The sequence below is a fragment of the Poecile atricapillus genome, chromosome 11 (assembly GCF_030490865.1).
Source record: "Poecile atricapillus isolate bPoeAtr1 chromosome 11, bPoeAtr1.hap1, whole genome shotgun sequence".
In the NCBI taxonomy this organism is placed as follows: domain Eukaryota; kingdom Metazoa; phylum Chordata; class Aves; order Passeriformes; family Paridae; genus Poecile; species Poecile atricapillus.
In genome coordinates this window covers 2,937,874-2,959,040 of record NC_081259.1, presented here as the reverse complement: position 1 = coordinate 2,959,040, position 21,167 = coordinate 2,937,874, and the positions used below count along the sequence as shown (strand labels likewise).

The 21,167-nt window shown below is 45.1% G+C and overlaps 1 protein-coding gene across 1 annotated transcript in view; it reads right to left on the bottom strand.

Annotated features, from left to right (window-relative positions):
• CHSY1 (chondroitin sulfate synthase 1) overlaps positions 1–21,167 on the bottom strand; it is a 76,423-nt gene that overhangs the window by 46,578 nt on the left and 8,678 nt on the right. The window contains exon 2 of the mRNA XM_058847121.1: positions 20,169–20,664. Within this exon, the coding sequence (XP_058703104.1) occupies positions 20,169–20,664 (496 nt within the window). The remainder of the gene's footprint in view (positions 1–20,168; positions 20,665–21,167) is intronic.

Here is a 21,167-nt window from a genome sequence, read left to right as displayed (position 1 = left end):
AAAAAGTCACTGGAAAGTGGTTGAGAAATGTCTACAACACAACTGCAGGATGAGCAAGAGGAAGTCCTGAGCTCTCCCTTGGGATTTCAAGGGAGGGGAAAAGTAAAGTTTACAGATGTCATCTCAAGTCCAATTACTCTTTTCTATTATGAAAGCACCCTGCCCCTTTCCATTTAGGAAATTTCAGGTTTACTGCATATTTTGGTTTTACTTTTCCCGTCCGTAGGTTGAAGCCTTTACCAGCTGCTCGACACTTTACCAGCCCTTCAGCACAATGGAATGCCATAAATTTGTGCATCAATAATGTGTATTCACAACTTTGGCATTTTATATCTCAATTTATATGCCAGTGTGCACAAGATACTGTTAATTTAATCAGCTGTGTAAGTACCAAACCATTCAGTTGGGCAGGATTGCCTGAACCACAGCTGTGTTTTCATTTACCTTACAACCTTTGATAAACTTAACCAAACAAAAATGCTCAAAACTAATCGGATTTATATTTGCTCTGCTCAACTACTACATAAATCATGGGGAAATGATCAATAGACAGCAGTTCGCAGACTGTTAACGTTTACTGAAAAACAAATGCAAAAATATTTAACATTCAGTAGAAGATTTTTGACTTTTCGTTTAACCAGCGAAAAAGGATTTTCTAAGCACAGGTCCATGTTCAGTACAATGCTGATACCATTTGGGGTTGCTTGTTTTTCAGAATATACTTCCTGTACTATGGAAACCAAATTCTTCAGTCATAATTTGCATGTCTGAATTAACTCATGGCAAACAGTGCAGAAAACCTCAATGTTTTTATCTAGGTGTTGCAGGAAACTGTTTATCCAAGTTAGAGGCGTCTTGAAGAAATTAGCATTATATGTGCATTTTACAAGATGCATCACTTATTAATGTATGGAATAACTTCAGTGGTTTTACCAATGTAGGAGCATTTTTCATCTCCAATTTCTCATTTCTCTCCTCCACTTTATTTAACTTCCAAATATCAAACCTTGTTTTACTGCCAAAACAGTGCTAATCCCTCCCTCTGTGAATGGAGACAGCAGGTAAAACAGATAACCCTTAATGAAATTGTTTCTCCTACTTCTCCAAATACAAATTTTCTTCCTAAATTCCCATTTTTTCCCCCAAGACACAGAATGTGCAAGGCCCTACTGGTATTTACCACCAACAGGAGACCTTATATGGTTAATAAAAATCAGACATTTTACAGTATCCCAGTATGTATAAAGGATTTTATCCATTTCAAATGGAGATTCCCAGCTCGATAATGGAAGAGTCATTACTGGAGCCTAGTCCTGCAAAAGCCCAGGACACTGAGCTTTAATCTCATGCCAATCTCATGTACAGAACAGCTATTTTGGGTAATTACAGAAGTTGTAATAATGCCTTTGGAGTCCCATGAAGTTGAACTTACTCAAGACATGCAGTCTTGCAGGCAGAAATTTTTTTAACAGGGATTCAATTTGTTTTAATGAAATACTGAGAACCCTATCCTTTAGACGTCAGTATTTTATAGTAGTACTTGTATGTCATTTTCTACAAGATTTCTAATCTTTAGCTGATGTACATCAACATAACCTTGCTACCTGATCAAGTTACACCTATTTGCATCAGAGGAAAATTCAACCTAATGCCAGGTCTTATTTATCAGTACCTCTTGCAACTTACCTGTATTTCACTTTCAGTATAAATATACTTTTTACAAAATAATCTTAAATGTCATCTGATACAGCACTTGCTGTTCTGAACTGAGCACTTTACTACAGCAGAATTAATTTCCAATTGTTTGTACGTTAAAGACAGTTCAATCCAAATCGAGTGGGAGTGTCTGCAAAACGTTCAAGAGAAACATTTGTCAGGGTGAGGCTGTTTGAGGATGCTCCTTTTGCTGCAGGACAGGTGAAGGATGAAATCCTTGATACATCCCACCAGCACATGGATCTGAGCTTTTCCTCTCTCCCTGGGAGGGAACATTCTGTTCTTCAAGCAGGCAAAAAGCAGTGAAAACCACCAAGAAATAAAAAAAAAAATATGATAAAATACAAAAAGCTTGTTAGCTACTGTGCACCTCAGCTTTCACTGACGTCTTTGGTGCAGCCTTCACGTTTTCAAGTCCCTCCTGTTAACCAAGCATGATTAATTCCCCTTCAGTTTTCCAAGCCTGCTTCTGCTTAGAAGCCAATTTAGCAATTAAATTAATCGTCAAATATTTCTTGCCAGAGAATAAAAAAGAAGTTTCTCTCGCCTGGGCAAAACGCAATTCCCAAGGGATTTGAGCATTTAATGAGCGGAAGAGTTACAAAAAAAATGTAAAAACTGGCAAATCAGACAGCAAAGAAAGAGACAGGAAGTGACAGATTTAAGAAAATACCTCTCAAGTAGAGGAAATGAGTCGTCCTTTAAGAAGAAATCATACATATAAAGCACATAAAACAGAGTATTCTTTGTAGACTTGACTGAAGAAGGAAAGGAAAAAAGAAGAAGAGATAAAAAAAAGACACATCCTGAATAGCATTAAAAGCAAGGCAGCTTCAGTGGTCAGCCTCTTCTAGTCAAGATGGAAATTTGCATAATTTTAAAAGCAGTGTCCAAAGTCTATCTGTGAAAGAAAAAGTGTGAAAAAAGGAGAAAAAAAGGAACTAAATGCAAGGAGAGGAGTGACTTGAGCCAGTAAGTGGACACACAGCTGCCCATGCGAAGCAAAAGGTTTGCTCCGTGCACTGCAAATTCCTAAAGGTGATAGTTTTGAAAGGATAAAAGGAATTTTTTTTAAAAAAAACTAAATGCACCTCTCCTGGGAGGGATGTGCTGAGAAGAGCCTTGGGCTGAGTTTCTGCCCAGGTGAAGTTCTGCCCAACTGAGAGACTTCTTCAGTGATTCACAAACTGGAGGCCTCCGTGGTACCCAAGGTGTTGGATGCACCTCTGGGGAGCACACGAAGATGCACCTTTATCAGTTCCCAGACTCACAACTGCAAGAACTGCCCAGCTGCACCCACTGAAGTCCTGGACACCCCAGCACCAGGTCAGGGAGGGGACTGGGAGCAATCTGAGGACAGTGTTAAGGGCTTTGCTGAGTGACACTGACATTTTTAAAAGGTAACTCAAGCCTTGCTTATGTCAAGTTAAGCCTTCGTTAAAGACTTAACTTTTTTGAAGCTGGTTGCTATAATGCAGGAAATGTCACACATAAAAGAGCTTTATGTGAGTGCAAACATCTTACAAGGCAAATTTACCCTCTGAGATTGTGTGTTCATCCCTACAAAAGAACATTCATTGTCCAGACGTGCTCAGTGAGGTTTTGCTGGGGAGGAGGGGGAATGCAAGAAAAATACCCTCATTGCATTTTACAACTACAAAAGGCACTTCTAAGACATTTTTGTATAACTACAAGATTCTCTTTCATGATAATGTTACCTCATTAAATAAAACTTTACCTGGATTTGATTCTTAATTTTTGGAATTACTTGTCTTTCAAAAGGTAGAGAAATGAGACTAATTAATAAATGTGAAAGCCTTCTACCACAAGGATTTCCCTTGAAAGGGCTGTAACAGCAATTTTAGCTCTGAACTGCTTCAAGCAAGCTCTGCCTGGTTTTCTCTGGCCATAAAGGCAACAGCAGCTACACTGAGCAACAAGCCTGCTACTGTAATGCATCACTCATCACAGCCTAACTGGCATGATAAAGTGTTTGCTCGTGAGGGGATTGTGTGGCCAGTCCAAACAAAGACCACTTCATCTTGCATTTCCTAGAAATCTGTTTTTCTAGAAGAAAAAAGCTGACATGCTGAGCTGTGCCTATGGAGAATGCTGGGAAGCCTGTGCCACTGCCCAGGCCTCCCCTCTCCCCACGAGGCAGAGCTGCCTGCACGCCCTGTCAAACAGCTGCTCTGCTGCAGATCCCCCATGCATTTCATCCGGTTATAAATGAAATCATATCATAATCACTTGGGGTTTTATTGCTGTTACCTGGAGACATTGCCAGCAGCTCCCTCCAGCAGTTTGCTGAGTGGGTGAGATTTGCAGCAAACACAAAGCATCAAGCCAGCAATGTTATCTTCATTGCAGAGTGAGAAATAAAGGCTGAATGAGCCTCACATGGTATTTCTCCTCTCCCTCCTCGTTTCCCTGCTCCTTCCAACAGCTCCAGTTCCTGGAAGCTCGTGGGGAGAAGATGTAGAACTGCTGGGAGAGCATCTCCCCACCCCTGTGGGGCATCTTCTCCCTTCAGGGAGCAGGGGGGCACATATACACATCTATTTAGATATATTTACATGTGCAAATCCCCATTTCTTCCAGCACTTCCCCACAAACAGAAGACAGAGAAACCAACAAACAAAGTGATCTATCATATCTCCAGACTGTTATCCTGTTAAATTTGCTGTGGTTTGGGCAAGCAGTGATCTACTCAGCAGCAGCTCTGGTTTGAAGTGCATAACCCAGGGATGAGCATGCCTCAGCACTCCCTGAATGACCTTCATGTGTTTTAATTCCCCTTCAGACCCTATGAATTTCCTACTTACACTGACATTACACGCAGTGAGCTTCCCTGGCTACCCTGGCATGAAAAGCAGAGTTCTCAGCCTTGACCTTCAGCGAAAGTGCTGGGGACAGGAGGGAAGGTGTTTCTGGCCACCTGACACAGACCCTTCCTCTTGCCCTTTTGGGAGGCTGGAACTACATTTCCCACAGCTGCATCTGGGAGATTTTCCATGCCAGCCCGGTTAACCTGTACATCCAAGTCCCCACTCTCAATGTCCAAAGGACACCTGCCACAAGCCAGCATGAGACGGAGGGTGCTGGCCCTCCCAGTGCTGCACTGCCTCATTCAAACATCATCTGATGTCCAAGAGCCACAGGACAGCTCATCCCCAGCCTCTGAGAGCCTCCTTTGGTGGCCAGTGAGCTCTTGATCCCCTGACAGCACCGATGTGTCCACTCCACATTGGAGGTGACAAGGAAAACAGGGCAGATGAGAGCTGGCAGGGCAGCCAGGAAGATCCCCTAAAGCACAGACAAGAAGCTCTCTCTTTCCCAAGCTGTTTGTGTAAACTGGGTTTGCTCCAAGTTAAAACATCATTCAAAAGATGTGGTTCTGCTCTTGCTCACTCTGGCCATGGCACAGTGTCCATGCTCCTCTCTCAAATCTCTTGGCACGTGAGCGTTCCAAGGCCAGGGCTGGAGCACACAGTCCCCTGCACTTCCTGCACCATTCCCAGACTCCCAGCTGAGATACAGCAGCCCCTGTGGGATTACAGACTCCACGCTACAGCAGATCAAACACAGAAGGAGCTCTCTCCACGCCGCAATCCGTCACCTTCAGCCCAGGCCCACTCTCAGGGAATGAAAAACAGCCCAAATTGGATCATCCACATAACCACAGCACCACAGGCCGACAGGGATACTGCCCTAACAGGACACAGTGCCAGCAGCTTCCCTGGCAGGACACGCTCAAATCCACGGGGCAACTGGATCTGAGGAGAATGGACAATCCCATGGTCTGTTTGAAACGTTATAGAAGACACAGGTTGAATATTAATCAGAAAGAAAAGAGTACTGATCATCACCATATCAATGGGCTCAGTTTAGCTTTCAGTGCTCATTATTGTCTGGTGTGAGGTGCAGGACTGAGTCTGTGCAGATATTTCCAAGCTGCTAAGTTATAGCTGTGGTTTCATCCCCAAAGCCTCTAGAAAGGACCACAACAACTCAAACACTTGAAGATTTAAAAATAAATTTTAAAAAACCCCAGCTTTGCAACAGCATCATCCAAGTGACAATGCTCAGGAACAGGGTCTGGAATGTTTTACAATGATTCTGCCACATTCCAGCACACACATTTACTTTAGCTGACCACAGAGTGCACGAGCACGCAGCTACATGAAAAGGGGTGCTTTCCAGAGTGTGGCAACCGGGGGAGTCTAACCAGAATATTAAGAGACAGCCATATTTTACTATTATTTACCATCGAGGCACCACAAGAACCACTGCAGCTCCTTTCTTCTGAATATAATCATCATATTGATAAAACTGGCAGCGTTCCCAAACTGGACACGGCTTTTTTGTCCCACCACACAAAGAGAGGCAGACACAAAGACAACCAGTGACGTTATATTGGCTACCAAAGAAAACAAAATCCAAGCCACTGTTCTTCACTGCACGCTCTCTGCTTGGACAGGAAGAAAACATACTCTGAGAAGTCACTTGCAGACCTGTAAAGAGTTGACTGTTTTGCATGGTAACTAGGCATGAAATTACACCAGCTACAGTTCAGGCAGCTCGGTGTTTTTCCTATGTTGGCCATCAGTCAGGTGCACGAGTGCTCGCACTTGGATTTAACTCGGATGCCACGCCAGAACACATCCCATCAGCAACACACTTGTCACTTCCACGCAGGATGGTTTTGCTGGCATGTGGAAGCAGCTGAGGCTCACAGCATGTTGCTTTTTTGGCAGGTATTCCACCTTGCCTAGGGGAGACAGGCATAAGGGAGTTTTACGTCTAGGAAAAATAAGATTATTGTAGCCCATCAGATATGATTTCCGGCTTTAAGGATTAGAGCTGTGTCCCAGTGAGAGCCAGTGAAAACAGCAGGTTGCTCCTTAGCTTGCACCTTGTAACATTTTATTGCTTACCTGCATTTATTTTATACCAACTTCCTTTCTGAAGGCCTATCTCAGTCCTTCTCTGCCCACCCCCACACACAGCCCGCCCTACTCCCAGAGAAACTGCAACTAAGAATAAGCACGTTGAAGTTTCACATCATCCTGACATTCCTTAAGGATATAATTCCTTCAACATCTGCAAGTGACTGCTTTTCCTCCTCCTCAGCACTTCCCACCTCAAATTTTGCCCCTCTGGTGGTCCCCAGCAGAGGTGAGCACCTGTAAACATCTCCCTGATTTACCCAGGCAAGGATCTGGTTCACTTGGAGCAGCAGCTACAGAAGGAGCAGCATCTGCTCCACAAGCTCTCAGCAGAGCGTTGCACAAGAGCACTTACTTTAGCCTGCCTGATACTGCAAATGCCAAAGGAATGTAGCTCCCTTGTATCTCTACTCACGGGACCTCTGTTTAGAATATTTGAAATTACTTAGGCTCCAGACCCCCCTCTGGGTTTCACTCTGGCTCTCTTGCTTTCACCACCTTTCACCTCCAAGAGGTTCTTTGCCATTGCTCCGCTTTGCTCCCTGGTACCAGTGAAGAGGCTCATCTGCACCCCTGCAAGCTGGGCTCCCTCAGTTTTATTAGGAAACCATCTCCAGTGATTGCCCTGGGCCACGGTTCAGAAAGGCTGATGGAGATCTGCAGGTCTGTCTGCAGGGCTCCTCGCTCCCAGCTCAATTCATTCCTCCTGATGCCCTCTGGGCCCCGGAGCACACCATGCTGATTATTTTTGCAATTTCTGCCTGTGACTTTTCTGTCCCTAAACAGGTGGGGAGAGCACATTTCCTGATGCTGCTCTAGCAAAAGGTCCATTCCAGCAGAAAATTTGGTTCTCCCTCTCCCTCCTGAAAGCAAGTCTGCTCCTGCCTCACCTCACTTCAGCCCTGACGGTGGAATTTTAATTGCAGGGACTGGTGAAAGAGGGGAGGGAAGGTGTGGTTTGGCTGCAGGACAGAGTCAGGACCTCTTACACTCTACACCTCACCCTGACAGTACCTCCTCCTGTGCCCTGGGGATAACCCCGTGCCATGTGGGGAGAGCTGTTGTTCCACAGCGTGGAAGGAGCACAGGAAAGGTTTGCAAAGCCCTTTGATGGTAAAGCACAAAATTCTAGACCCGGGGTAACAGTTCCCTCAATGGACTGGGAAATCAGGTTCCTCCAAGTTTCCCTGAGAGCAAGGTCAAAACCACACTTCAAGTTTGCTCGAGAATAACAGCCAGTCTAAAATTAAGCTGAAGAGTAACTTCTCACCCTCTTGTGAAACAGGCCACAAAAAAGCCTAAATGTATCTTCAAAGCCAAAACAGATCTTCAAGAAGAAATACTCCCTGGAGAGGGGAGCAAGCACAGGCACATGTTCCAAGGCAGAGCTGGGTGTCGACATCAAGGACAGGGCAGAGCTGCTGCCCTCAAGGGACAGGGACTCAGTGGTGGAAAGTGCCATGGACCCACCCCAAGTCACCTTTTGCCACACTCAGCTACCAAATCTCGCTATTTATCCACACTAAGAGAGCAGAAGGGGAGATCAAAGTCAAAACAAGAGAGCTTAACATGAAACAGCACATCCCTCTCTTGCTCTTCCTCCATCCCACGAGATCTATCTCATGGTAATTTGATGAAAAGTTGTTTTTCCACCCAAGCTCTAATTTGAGTCAAGAAGCCAGCAGTGACAGCATCAGAAAGCTATTTTGGAATGGAACTGAAGAGCTGTCAGATAGCTTTGTGGGGTTAAAAAAACCAACTCAGAAAACCAAACACAGGAGACGGGAGATGGCAAACCTCAAGATGTCTGAAGACCTCAGGAGACAAACCCAGAGATTCCCAAATCACCAGGACTTTGTCAGTTTACAGCGCCTCTTCTCACTCCCTCCCCAGCATTTCAGAAGATGAGTGTGCATTTCTGGGCAGGACTGATTTCAGCCAAGTGTCTGTGGAACGAGCATGAGGACACGTGCAGGAGAAAAGAAGTAACAGTGGAGGCGGGGAAAAGATGGGGAAATTAATCCAAAGGCTGCAATAAAGTTCAAAAATTTTAAGAAGTCAGGGTTTTTTCCATTTAAGTGCCTGGTGATGGACTGGGGTGCCTCTGTTATGGTGCACACAATGTCTTTCAAGCCAGGTCTGCCTCTGGAGAAGAAACTGAAGACAACTTTCCCCAGAGAAAGTTCTATTGTCCTGCAGTCACTGCCAAATTCAGATGTTTAATTCAAAGTGTGAAACAGAAGGATTCCAGTCTGCTTTTAAAGAGGAAAATCTCCAGGCTACTGCTCCATCCCATAACTAACACCAGCTTTGTTCAGGGCAGGACACAGCACAGCTCCCTATCCTCAAAAGGAAAGGGAGGCAACATATAAACAACATATCACTGTACATCACAGCCTGGGAGCTGCATACCTCAAACAGTAACCAGTGCTAACAGTCTGAGGCACCTCGACAGATGTATGGCCAAGCAGCTATAAAAGAGCCTTTGTGCTGGCTGAACAGAAACAAGGCATTTTCTGTACGGCCTGACCACCTCACAGGATAAACGGGGTTACACATTTCACACCTCCCCTGCCCCAGGGACCCCAGGGCAGATGGCACAAGGCAGGATGGAGGAATGACCCACGTCAGGGATCTGCAGGAGCCACTCTGCAGCCACAAGAAGATGACTTTGCCCTCACCTTCATCCCCCTCGCTTGCAGGTCCCATGTCGGAACCTCACGGCCTGGTTTAAAGCAGAGCCATTCAGCAGAGGCTCGTCCCTGCAAAAGATCATCACAAATACTTGTGATCCACCAGCCAGAGCCCCAGACAAAGGCCTTTCATCCTCGTGCTTAAGCACCCAGCTGCTATTTTATATATCTTGAAACACACTTTTCATCTTCGCCCTGGTTTCCAGTTCTGAAATTAGGCTAATTCTTCAAGGCCGCAGGAGCCGTGGTGTTATTTTTGGCCTGAGGAAGATAAGAAACCATGTGGATGGTTTTTCCTCAGTACAAGCACACACAGCAGCAGCAAACTTCAGGATTCAGCCAAACACATTATTCCACAGGATCAGAAGTGGCTTCCAGTTGGGCCCAGTAAAACACAGCAAGAAAAAGTGCAACTGCAAAAGGCTCTCGCAGTGACTGCAGTGCATGTTTCAGCTCCAGGGAGGCAGAGAGAGGGGAGAGAAAAAAAGGAATATTTGAAAAAGTCAAAGAAAAATAGTTCTGTCCAAAACCTGGAAAAGCCACAGTTAGCAAACATTCCCAGGGAAGCAAAAGCCCTGCTGCTTTATGAAGATTAAATCTGCTATTGTCTCACAGTTGTTGGCTGTTTGCTTTTTTTTAAATAAAGTTCCCCTTGGCCAAGGATGTTAGGAAGTATCTTCAATAAGAAAAGGATATAAAAACAAGTATGCCAGTTAATAAATCTGTGATAAGCTTAAACAAACAAGGTAAGTTAAGGTGAGGGTAAGGTTTCTTGATAAATCATCTTGTGATAAGGGTAAGCAAATTTCTCTTTTGTCAGGACAGGAAAGATACACATGCAAGGGGCACAATATTTTCGCTGACCTGGACAATGAATGTGAGAGGTGTATGTTCTGAGTCACGAATGTTGGACAAGACTTTTTTTCAAGCATATGGTCTGAAGACTGTAGGAAACTATTAAAAAAAAATGGGTCAGGCATTTAACCCACTCTGCACCCTACCATTGAGAGGAACTGTCGGAAAAAAGCTTAATAAAAAATTCAGACCTTAGATACAGACAGTTCCCCAATGAATATCTATGCAGAATTACACTTACTGTTAATTCTCAACAACCTATCTACTAAGAACTTTGTCCTTCTGAGGACAAAGAACACTGTCCTTATGCAGAGATGCTGAGGAGTGAATTCTGCTGTACCTTGGACAAGTGTTTTCTCTCTCTGTAAGACAGTAGCACACAGTAAAAAGTATGGTTACAAAGGATTAAAGCAGCTCAGTTAATGCAAACTAGCACTCTCTCTCCTGCATTCCTCACTAATACAGTGGTGACATAACCAGCCAAAACATGTAGCTTTAACTCAAATAAGGTTTAAAGAAGTTACTGCCAAGTAATTACACCCATTGAAGGCCCATGAGCAGAGGAACCTTCATTAATACCCCGCTGCAGCTCTCGGAGCGCTTTTGGAACCAGCTGCTCCAATCTGAAGTGGCAACCATGAACAAGAGCAGGCAGCAAGTTTTCATGAGCAGACTTGTGCCTGCCTTTCAGAGGACACCCTGACACATGGCTGAGCACAGCCACGAGGACAGCAGGCAAGGACACAGCATCCAAGTGCTGGCTGCCTCCCCACAAGGGCTGGGGCAGCCCTGAGGTAGAGGAGCTTTCTGGTAATGTCCCCCTTTATTTTTCTGATAACACGCTTTTCTTTGCAGCTGAAAGAAGGTGACAGTGGCACTTCAGGAACTGCAGGCAGTTTTCTACTACCCTTTTCTGCTTTCTAATGAACCGCTGGCTGAGTCCAAACCATGGGTTCCCATTTATTTCATCACTAATCCTAGCCTCTGTGTCAGAACCTGCGCTTAATCCACAAAGAGTACCGGATGCTTCTGAAGACTGTTTCCAAGAACAAAAATATAGTGCTCAGCTGGAGCTCCCTAAAGCCATTCAGTAGGAAGGATTAAACCCAAAGACTTGGATGGAACTTAGATCCAGTGGGCATGACCCTACCTGTGCTCTCTTCATTACACAAGAGCACGCCATGCCTTTGCCTTTTACTAAACCCTTTTCTAAACTATTGACTCCAAAGCACTGGCTCCAGGAGCCTCCTCTCACAGCTCTGCACAAACATTCAGGGCTCACATCCATGTGCTCTCAGTATAAACCAGCACAGATGAAGCTGTTTGTGGCAATGCTCCCAGGACATCAGATCACCAAGCACAGAAGCTGACCACTGAAGCTTCACCTGCACTGCAGCCCTGGGAGCGAGTCCCTGCCAGCAGCTCAGGTAAAAATGGCATCACACAGGCTGGAAAAAGCTCTCTCTGAAAAGGTGAAACTGCTTCCATGCTCATTCCCTGGTAAACAGAGCTCACTGCAGTGGCTCTCCTTTTGCCACCAATACTTCACATCAGGCACAACACTGAAGTGTGGGCAAGAGATAAATGGATAAACAGATATTTCCTATTCAAAGAGACTCTAAAAGAATGGTCTCTATTAGCTTGGGTCCCTAACAGCAATATAAATTGTATGCAGGCATTGATTCTTCTCCTGAAATCACCATTACCACACAAGCTGCAAGTAACTGGCACGAAGTTCAATAGGTTCTCAAGAGTCCCCCCACAAAAATCTGTCACAACTTTTACTTTTGTTTCATTATTGTAGCACCACTTTTAACTTGCTCAAGACGCAACTGGAAAAAAAAAACCACTAACTTGCTCTCACTGAGGCTACCAGCAGAAAGAAGTTTACTTTCATGTAAAAAATCTAACCAGAAATAACCAGAACTCAACTTTCAGTTTTGTAAGGGCTCTCTAATACACTTTTAGCTGAAACTTTAAAATTTAAGAAAACAAAACCACTTAGTCCCCCAAACTTTTCCAATTAAGTTCCCAACTTCTTTGTGACACATAAAGGTCATTTTGGTCGAGGCATGCAGGAAGATAATCCCCACCCTTCAGGCAGTCAGGATTTCTGGCAAGATTTTAAGAGGTCTCCAGCTGATAACCATGAAAAGTTCACACCACCAGGAGTCCAGATAAGCTTTTAACACAGGAAATTAGTGAGAAAATGTTTTAAGGATTTTAAAGATCAATTAAGATGGTGTAACAGTCCAGCAAAGTAGAATTGAGTTCTCTGCTTCAAATCAGATGGGTTTAGAATACAAAACGGCAGCTCTGGAGCTGGGAGGTGTCTACAGGAAATGAGGTTAGACAAATGCAGGGCAATTAATCCTCTGTGCAGCCAGATTACAGACTCCCCCCATCCCCAGGGCCACCAGACACAGCCAGAACAGGGTTAAACTGTTTCAGGTTGTCATCTTGCATCTTCTCTGCCCATGTTCTCCCCCCCAGCCCAAAAAAGCCAATCTCTATCCTGAGATGTGAGGTACACTCGGGAACAGCACACAGGGACACTCAAGACGTGCAGTTCTCATTTGTAACTGCAGATGCAAGCTATGAAAAAAGCAGCACCAAACTCCATTTTCTGCCTTGTCAGCACTGGGGGGCTGTAAAGTTCATCAAGGACACTGAATTTCGGAGAAGCAAAAGATGAACTGGGAGTTCCTGGCTAGGGTGAGGAGTCAGCTGCTGTTCACAGCTCTTTCTGGGATCTTTCCCAGCACACACCAGTGACTGCAAACAGTGTGAACTGGGGAAAACGTGACTGTACAGATCACAAATGTATCCTCAGACACTGGCCTGGTACACCATCAGCCCAGGGAGCAAGGGAAGTGTCTCAGCACCCAGCCTGCTAGGAAATATTCTTTCCCAAAGCATTAAGAAAACCCTTCACTGCAGATTAGTGCTACACACCACTGTGGCTACAGCCACTGTACAGAACATTATCTATGCTCATTCGTTGAAAGTTCAAAAGAAAATGGTGATCTTTTACACCAAATTTGGTTGTTAGGTTTTTTTGAAGTAACAAATAGATATCACTCGGAGACCCATTGTGTCCATCCATTTAAAAAATCCTAGCTTTGTTTCTTCTCAGTGATAATTCAATTATTTTCATTGAAAAAAATCAAGTATTTCTTAAAACATTATGCTCCAATTATGGTACAGGTAGCACTGAAAGCATTTAAGCTGTGTGTTCCTATCCACCCTGTTGGTGACCTCAGCTAAGTTTATATTAAGCCCCTTCCCCACATCAGCACTTCATTTTTACTTCCCACCACCAAAGAAGCCTGGCTTTTCTCTCCCATGCTCACAGGCTCTGACACCTCCTTGCTGCTGGTGCTTTAAGCTGCTCACAGAACTTGACTTTAACTGATGGAGGGAAAAAAATACAAATATTCTCTCCAAATTAACACAATTAACCCTGCCTCCCCCAAGCATGCAGGTCACAGTCACCCTCTACGTAACTGAGAGGCCCAGCTGATAACATTTGTGTCCCCTTCAGTCAAGAAAAACAAGTTTTTAATCTATTTTTATCACTGTCTAGTCACACAGGACACTTAAGAGAGAGACTGGTCCTATACAGAGGTATCCATGAAATGGTTTATTCCCCTCACCTTCATCTTTTACACACAGAAATAAGCCCGAAAGAAGTTGAAAAAGGAAACTTGCTGGCTCAATGTTTGGTCAGATATCACTGACCCATAGGAGATAACTGACAACAAAGGTATTCCTGGGATTGCCATTGATTAGATTTGGAATTTAACAGTGTCCTTCCAAGGTCTCCAGTCAGGTGGGATTCCCCTACCAGAGGATCACAGCTCCAGCAAGCTGTAAAGTAAGATTTTACCCTACAAAAGCAGGATGGCTTTCCCATCAGTTCAAAAGAAAAATATACAATAGAAAGCTTCTAGTCTCAGACTCACCTCCTTCTGCCTATCCCCACTGCTGTTCAACAGAACAACCTCAAATCCTCAACTATCTTCTGAGTGTCTTAATGAAGAAACTGGCATGATGAGCTATTTTATTAGAGTTCTTTGTCCTGTCATGCTATGGAAGATTAGCCTTTCCTGACTTGTCCTCAAGGTAACAACTAATCCTGATGTCTCCCTCAACTCAACAGGCTGAACAGATCCTAATTAATAACAAAATCACTGCACTCCAAGACAACAGTAATGGGGGAAAAGCGATACTTCTGTTTGCTGGATTCATGGCTGAAGCTTCCTAAGAGTCTGCACGACACCATCAAAGTCCTCATTTCAGCAACCCTCAGCTTAGGCATTAGGTCAAGTCATCCAGCTAACTAAGGACAGATTAACCATGTGCTCACAAAAACTAGGTCAGTCCCAAACAGGCTCTACAGCCTGGAAAGGCCTCTCTGTTTCAGCACAAACCCCCCAGCCCTCCTCTCTGAAAAGGATATTCGGCACAAAGTGAGTGGAACCCAGACTCAAGTTTTGTTACAACACTTGCTCTTCATTTCTACAACACAGAATAAACCTGCATTCAGAAGTCAGCAGGAAAACACTCAATAATGTCAAGTTTTCCCTCTTTGGAATATCTGGTTCTCAAATACTCAGTTATTTTCTGAAGTGAAAGAGCCAGGTCAGGACCTGGCTGCGGACCTGAGACCTGTTTCCCATTCCAAACCTTCCAAATCTTCCTAACCCACACCTGGGTTTCACAAACCCAGTCTGCAGCCTTTACTCTCTCCCCTGACCTCTGTGCCCTCCTCCTCAGCAAACACTAAAATCAGACCACAGTGGTCATCCCACGCTGCCTCCCCCACTGTTGTCATGGACTCCCTGTCACATCAGTCATGTATTTCAGTCTCACCCTGTGCCCCATGCATCACCTCCCCTGCCCAGATAATGCTCTTCTCTAGTCTTACCTGTCTGTCCTTTGATAAAATGCCATTCCTCATTACCTTCAGGGAGCTCAATCTCCATCCATCCCCAGAATGCATGGCCACCCACTTACATCTTAATCCGAAGCCAAAAAGACATCTCTGAGGCGTTCCAAAGATAAAATTTAGTGCTGGAGCAAAGACAGTATATAAACATCCACCCTAAAACTCTGGGCATGCTTGTATCCTCCCTCTCTCTCACACACAATTCACATCACAGGTTTCTGGAAATTAAGAGATGCAGTGGGCTGCTCCCACAGTGAGATAAGGTGTCTGTGCTGTCAGGGTTTGCCAAGTTTCCATGCTCTGACTTCAGAAAACGTCCAAGCTTTGAAGCCAGGACAATACAGACACATAATAATGTCTCATTTCAGGAGTACTGCTGGAAGCTCCTACCACAAAGACAAGACAAATCTTTCATTTGCTGGCTGGGAGTCCAAGGAGAGGTTCACAGAGCAAGAACAACCAAAGCCCACAGTCCAACCCCACTGTCCCTGGCGTCTGCAGAGAACAGAGGTGCTCCAGAACACCCAGCACCTCCTCACAAACCCCACCCTGCACTGCCCTGAGAGCACACACTGTGCTGGGTGTCACTCACCACCCAGCCACAACAGGATCAATCTCCTTTTTTTTTTAATGAGAAAAGGTTTCCACAAAGGATAAAGCAAAGGAACTGGAGGTTTGCCATTAACAGCACCTCTTTCCAGTCATTCAGAACTGATCAATCACTGCAGGAGTAATTTTTTTTTTATTTTTTTTTTTCCCCCCAGCTGACCTACAGAAAACATAAAGTTCAGTTTTGCCCTTGGGAACATCCATCCCAGAAATGCTACGTTCTGGCACTGCCAGTGTACTTGGCAGATATAATGTGCACTTTAAGGGCTTTCTTAACTTCAGTAGCAATTATCTTCAATTACTCCAGATGAAAGACCACACAAAATGTTAATTCAAACCCCCTTCTCCCAAAGCCTCCTGCTATCCCTGGTCACCAGGTTTGGGATTTCTAATTTTCTATTTTCCCCCTCATCAACACCCAAAAAGTTGGACCTGCTCTTCCTCACCTTTCTTGGTGTGATCGCTGCCCTCGTCACATCTTCTTTTCCAAGTATAGTGTAAAAAATCCTGTCACTTGCTGCATCTCATCTTATTTCTCCCACAACCTCAATCAGAACAGGAGATAAGACAGACAAAACTGGTCATTTATACCTGTCAGAGGTAGAAAAAGATTGGATCCACCTGTTTCTATTGCACTGTAGGACACACAGGAAGGAATTGGTATCACCTGAAAGCAGCATGTGTCAGAAGGGTTTTAATACTGAAAAAATTAATGAGATATATCAGCACTGCCTTAACTTCTAGCAGCTACAAAGAGCCTGTAATAAAGTTGTGAAGCTGTTAACCACAAATTAGGAAATTATGCAGCAACAGCTGCAAAACAAGGCTGAAACAACACCAAGCTACACAGTGGTGACTTTGTAATGCAGGTACATTTAAAGAAAATATTAGACACAATACTGAGAATCAACAATAATTTTGGGATGGTTTAAATCACAAATGAAAGAGCTTGTCATCAAAACCAGAACATGTTCTCAGGCTGAAATCCAAGACCCTGCGTGGCACCACATGGCAGTGTAGGAGAAAAGAAGAACTTCCACGTCCCTGTGATACACATGAGATGGACTGGAAGAACTACTGGTGGGAGGAAAGGGAAGAAAGGAGACTTAAGTCTGAAATAACACCCAGCAATGTGCCAGAAGTCTAAAATACCAATATTCACTAGAAATGCAGAACCACTTCTGAGAAAGTTCACTCCAAGCCTCCAGTTCTCCTCAAGAAAAAGGACTACACTCTGTATTTCTTCATAACCTCTCAAGCATCCTCCTGGAAGCTTCAGAGATTTCACAGCTCCATTCTTTTCATGACTGTTTTCTTATCATTTGCTGCATAAACCCTCTGGCTTCAGCTGCTCCACCCTATAGAACACTGAATTTTATAGTTATTTGTCAAACAGCAGCGCCAGTCTGGGTTTTGTTTTTACAATGATGATAATCCTTGCCCTAAAGAACTTACATTTAACAGCCATGTCTCATCTGTGACTCACTCAACCTGTGTCAAACAAGGGAACAGCTCCGAGCCTGGTCACAGGAGCTTAAAATCCATTGTGGGCTGCAAAGTGCTCCCAAAGCCTGGATGGCTCAGAGCTCCCCAGAGCCCTGAGAGTTGCAGTTGTCCTCAACCCTGCACACGCTGCTGCTGCTCTTCTGGGCTGAGATGACACAGGAAGTCCAAAGAATGGTGGTGTCAGTTCCTCTGCTGTCTCTGCTGAAAAGCTCCTGATGGCAGGAACAGTGTGAACAAATCCTCACAAGTCTTGAAACGGGCAATAACCGGTGCCACTCTGATGAAGTGGTCTGAGAGGCACTGCAGAGAGCAGAGGAGTGACAGAAACACAGGAAGGGGTGAAAAAAGAGGTTTTGAGACAGACTGCTGCGAGCAGAAAAGCCACACAGAGCCAGGCCTGGTGATGCATTCGGGCACACAACCAGAGCCACGGCCAGGGAAGATGAGCAGCACAGTAAAGACATTGTGGGATCCTAAAATCAGAGAAAGGGGGCAGTGACAGTCATGGAGATGAGTAAAATGATTCTGGGCAGGGAGCCCACCACAAGAACAGTGCAGGGAAAAGCCACCCGCAGTGAGGTGAGGGCACTCCACGCCTGAGATGCTGAGAAGGAAACCCAGAGAGCTGGGGGTGACAGCAGAGACCTGAGCTCCTCACTTGTGCTGCCACTTGAGCCTTTTTAGGATAGGAAGTGCAGGCTGCAAAGGAGAAGTTTGAGGTCTGGGATTTCTAAGGCCAACACTGCTCTGTCTGCTGAGCCTTGTGCTGTCACAGCTTTTCTTCCAATGGAAATTGTGAAGGATGTGGTGGCTGTGCCCCAGCAGAGCAGACACAGATAAACTTTTTGCTCTATCAGAAGCTCAGTGAAACACAACATTTTGCAATTCACTTACAGTGGCCTGTTACTTGATGTTCATGAACATACAAGACATGGAAAATGTCGTTTTTACACCAAGCCTTCCTAACACAGCTGTTGCGACAGCTGTGTTTTTTCACACAGCTAGTGCTTTATCTGAAATAAAATACCAGACACATTTCATCTGGGCAATGAGAGGAGCAGATCAAAAAAGATGACAGGTATTTAAACTGAAAAGCCACAACTAAATGAGAGTGGACCTACATCTTGCAGAAGCTATGTCCTTTTGTCATTGAAACTCTTCCTACTCTCCCAAACAGCTGAGCCTCAACATCCCACACTCACGGGTTACTTCTGAACGCCCAACAGTTTATACACTTCACACAAACCAATTTTAAGCAATTCATGGCACTTAGGAGAATCCAGCATTAAGGATAATAACAGAAGCTCATCAAACAAAACAGATTATGAGAAAGCCCCATCTATTCCTGTCAGACAGCATTCCCAGTGCACTTGTGGGCTATCATTGGCTATTTCAGCCCAACATTTGGTTATATTGAATTTAGGAGCTCTTTGCCAGTTTCAATAGGACCAAAATGCTGACCTTCAGTAACTTATCAAATGCCAGATGGTACAGGCATTCACACCAGAAGTTATTTCTACTCTGAATGTCTATAGTAAAAATTTTATGCTGCTAAAAACTGTGGAAAAAGTTACTGACTCTTTACGAATGGCTAAACCACAATGCTGGCAAGACATAAACTAGTTCCAGGTCTGAAAGCAGGGAACGTGGAGAGAGGCACTGTTAGTCCAGAAAATCTCCAGGCACAGAAGATATTAATTAATAACTGCAGCTGGAAACCTCCTTCCCCTTCCTCAGAGGCTTCCCAGTCGCTGAACTGTGAACTGAAACAAAGCAGCAGCTTTTGGGGGCAGAAACTGAGTGTCAAAAGTTAAACCCAAGTCTTTGCCAGTGAAAGAGTGGCTCAGCAGCAGTACCTGTCACTGTCTGTGACCACCCTGTCAGTGTGACCACAGCTCCTGTCACACAGGCAGAAGAAACCCCCTTCACCACATCTCATAAAAGGACGTAGTTGCGTCAGGTCATAAATGTTTGTGTACAGAGACAAACTGTTCAACCTCTCTTCTGCTTTCAACTTCTCCCATATTTCTAAGGCAGACCCACCAGCATTTGCCCTGCTGAAAGTGCAGGTCAAGCCCAGGAGGTGTTTTCAACCATGCAGTCTGTACACAGCCAGGACTCACTTCAAGGAGCCCAGCTCACCCAGGCAGGAGAAGCCCCTGTCACCCCAGGGAGGAGCTGCTCACAACAAACAGCAGCAGGAAACTCTGCCACAACCAGGCTCTCTCATTTTTTCTCCCCCAAAATGCCAAATTTGCAGGCACATCAGTGTGGGCAGACCACGAGTTTCGGTAAGAGTGGTGGCTTGTCTCTGCTGACGTCAAGGACCTGCTGAGCAGGCGCCTGCAGGATGGGGCTGCCAGCGAGTGCCCGGAGCAGCAGCAGATCTGGGCTGCCAGGAGGCAGCTCAGCATGCAGGGTTACAGTGCCAGCCACCATGAGACCTCTCCAGTTTGGGGAAAAACTGTCACTGTCAGGGCAAACATCTGTCAGCCTCACACATTTCAACAGCAGTAAGAAACACGGTAATTGTATCATCCATTTCCCATGCTGACACCATGGCGTACTCAGCTAAAGAAGATAAAAGAGGCTTGGACACTCAGGACTGCAGGCACTCGAGGCCATTTTGATTTAAGCTTATTCCCTTTCTATCCAAATAAAAATATCTGTTATGAATAATGAATGTTCCTCCATTTCCCTCCTTACTGCTGCATTTCCAAATTTTTCTAGGTCTTTCCAAGGGTGACGCTTGCAGGAAACAAAAGGCGCAGAAACCGCACATTTGGATGGTGATGCTGCAGAGGGAGGTGAGGGCTGGGGGAACTGCTGTGTACAGCAGCAACCCTCTGCCTCCCCCAAAAGCCATCTCCCCATTCCCCTCGTCCTTACCTCGTAGGACCAGACACACTGCACCCCCGCGAACCTCCGCACGCAGCGTCCCACTTCCACGTCCTCGTGGGTGGTGTACATCTCCCGCAGGCACTCGCCGATGTGGGGCACCATCCTCCGCAGCACCTCCCGGCTCATGATCACTCCTGGCCCCCCCATGCAGAAGTTCTCTCCCGGCTCCAGCGCCAGCTTCCCCATCTCCTCCGTGGTGCCGAGGCCGGTCTGCCCCAGGAACAGCGGCTCGCTGCTGTTCAGGCTCCTGAGGAAGTTCTCCAGTTTGTCCCCTTTGATGTAAACGTCGTCGTCAGCCCTCATAAACCATTCGTATTTGTCCAAGTAGTGGTCATGCATGTATTTGAGCATCATGAAGGATTTCTTCTGGGGGGGGTAGGAGTCATCGACACCTGGAAGCGGCACGATGGGGATGGGGATGGAGGTGTCCGAGCCCTCGCTGGAGAAGAATTCGACCTTGCCAGGAATGGTTTTGGACCACGTTCTAGATTGAAAAACACAAGAGGGAATAATTAAATATGCAAACAAGGGCAAACAGAGAGTGCAACCACAGACTACGGCTCAACTGCTTTAAAGATTTTCTTTTCTGAACACCTTGAAAGGTTATTTTGTACTGCACAGATGAGGACATTCACATGGCACACACAGCAATTGGTACAAAATCCACAAAATTCTGGTATGACAAGCCATTTTTGCACCTCCATATGTTAGAGAAAATAATTCAATAGCAGCAGTTCACTAGTGGGAAGCAGGATTCCTTAAGCACACTCATTTTTGCACAAACAGGTATTGATCACAAAATATGGAGGGGGAGCCAAATCAGGCCAACAATTCACATACAACTGAATTTACTCCTTCCAAAGCTTCCCTGCAAGTTATTCAGCATCATAGCCCCCTTCCATTCCCTCTAGGCCTCCCCAAAAGCTCAAATGTGCACTCAGAAATGCAGACTTCCAGAGAGTTAATTCACATGAACTTTTAAGGAAA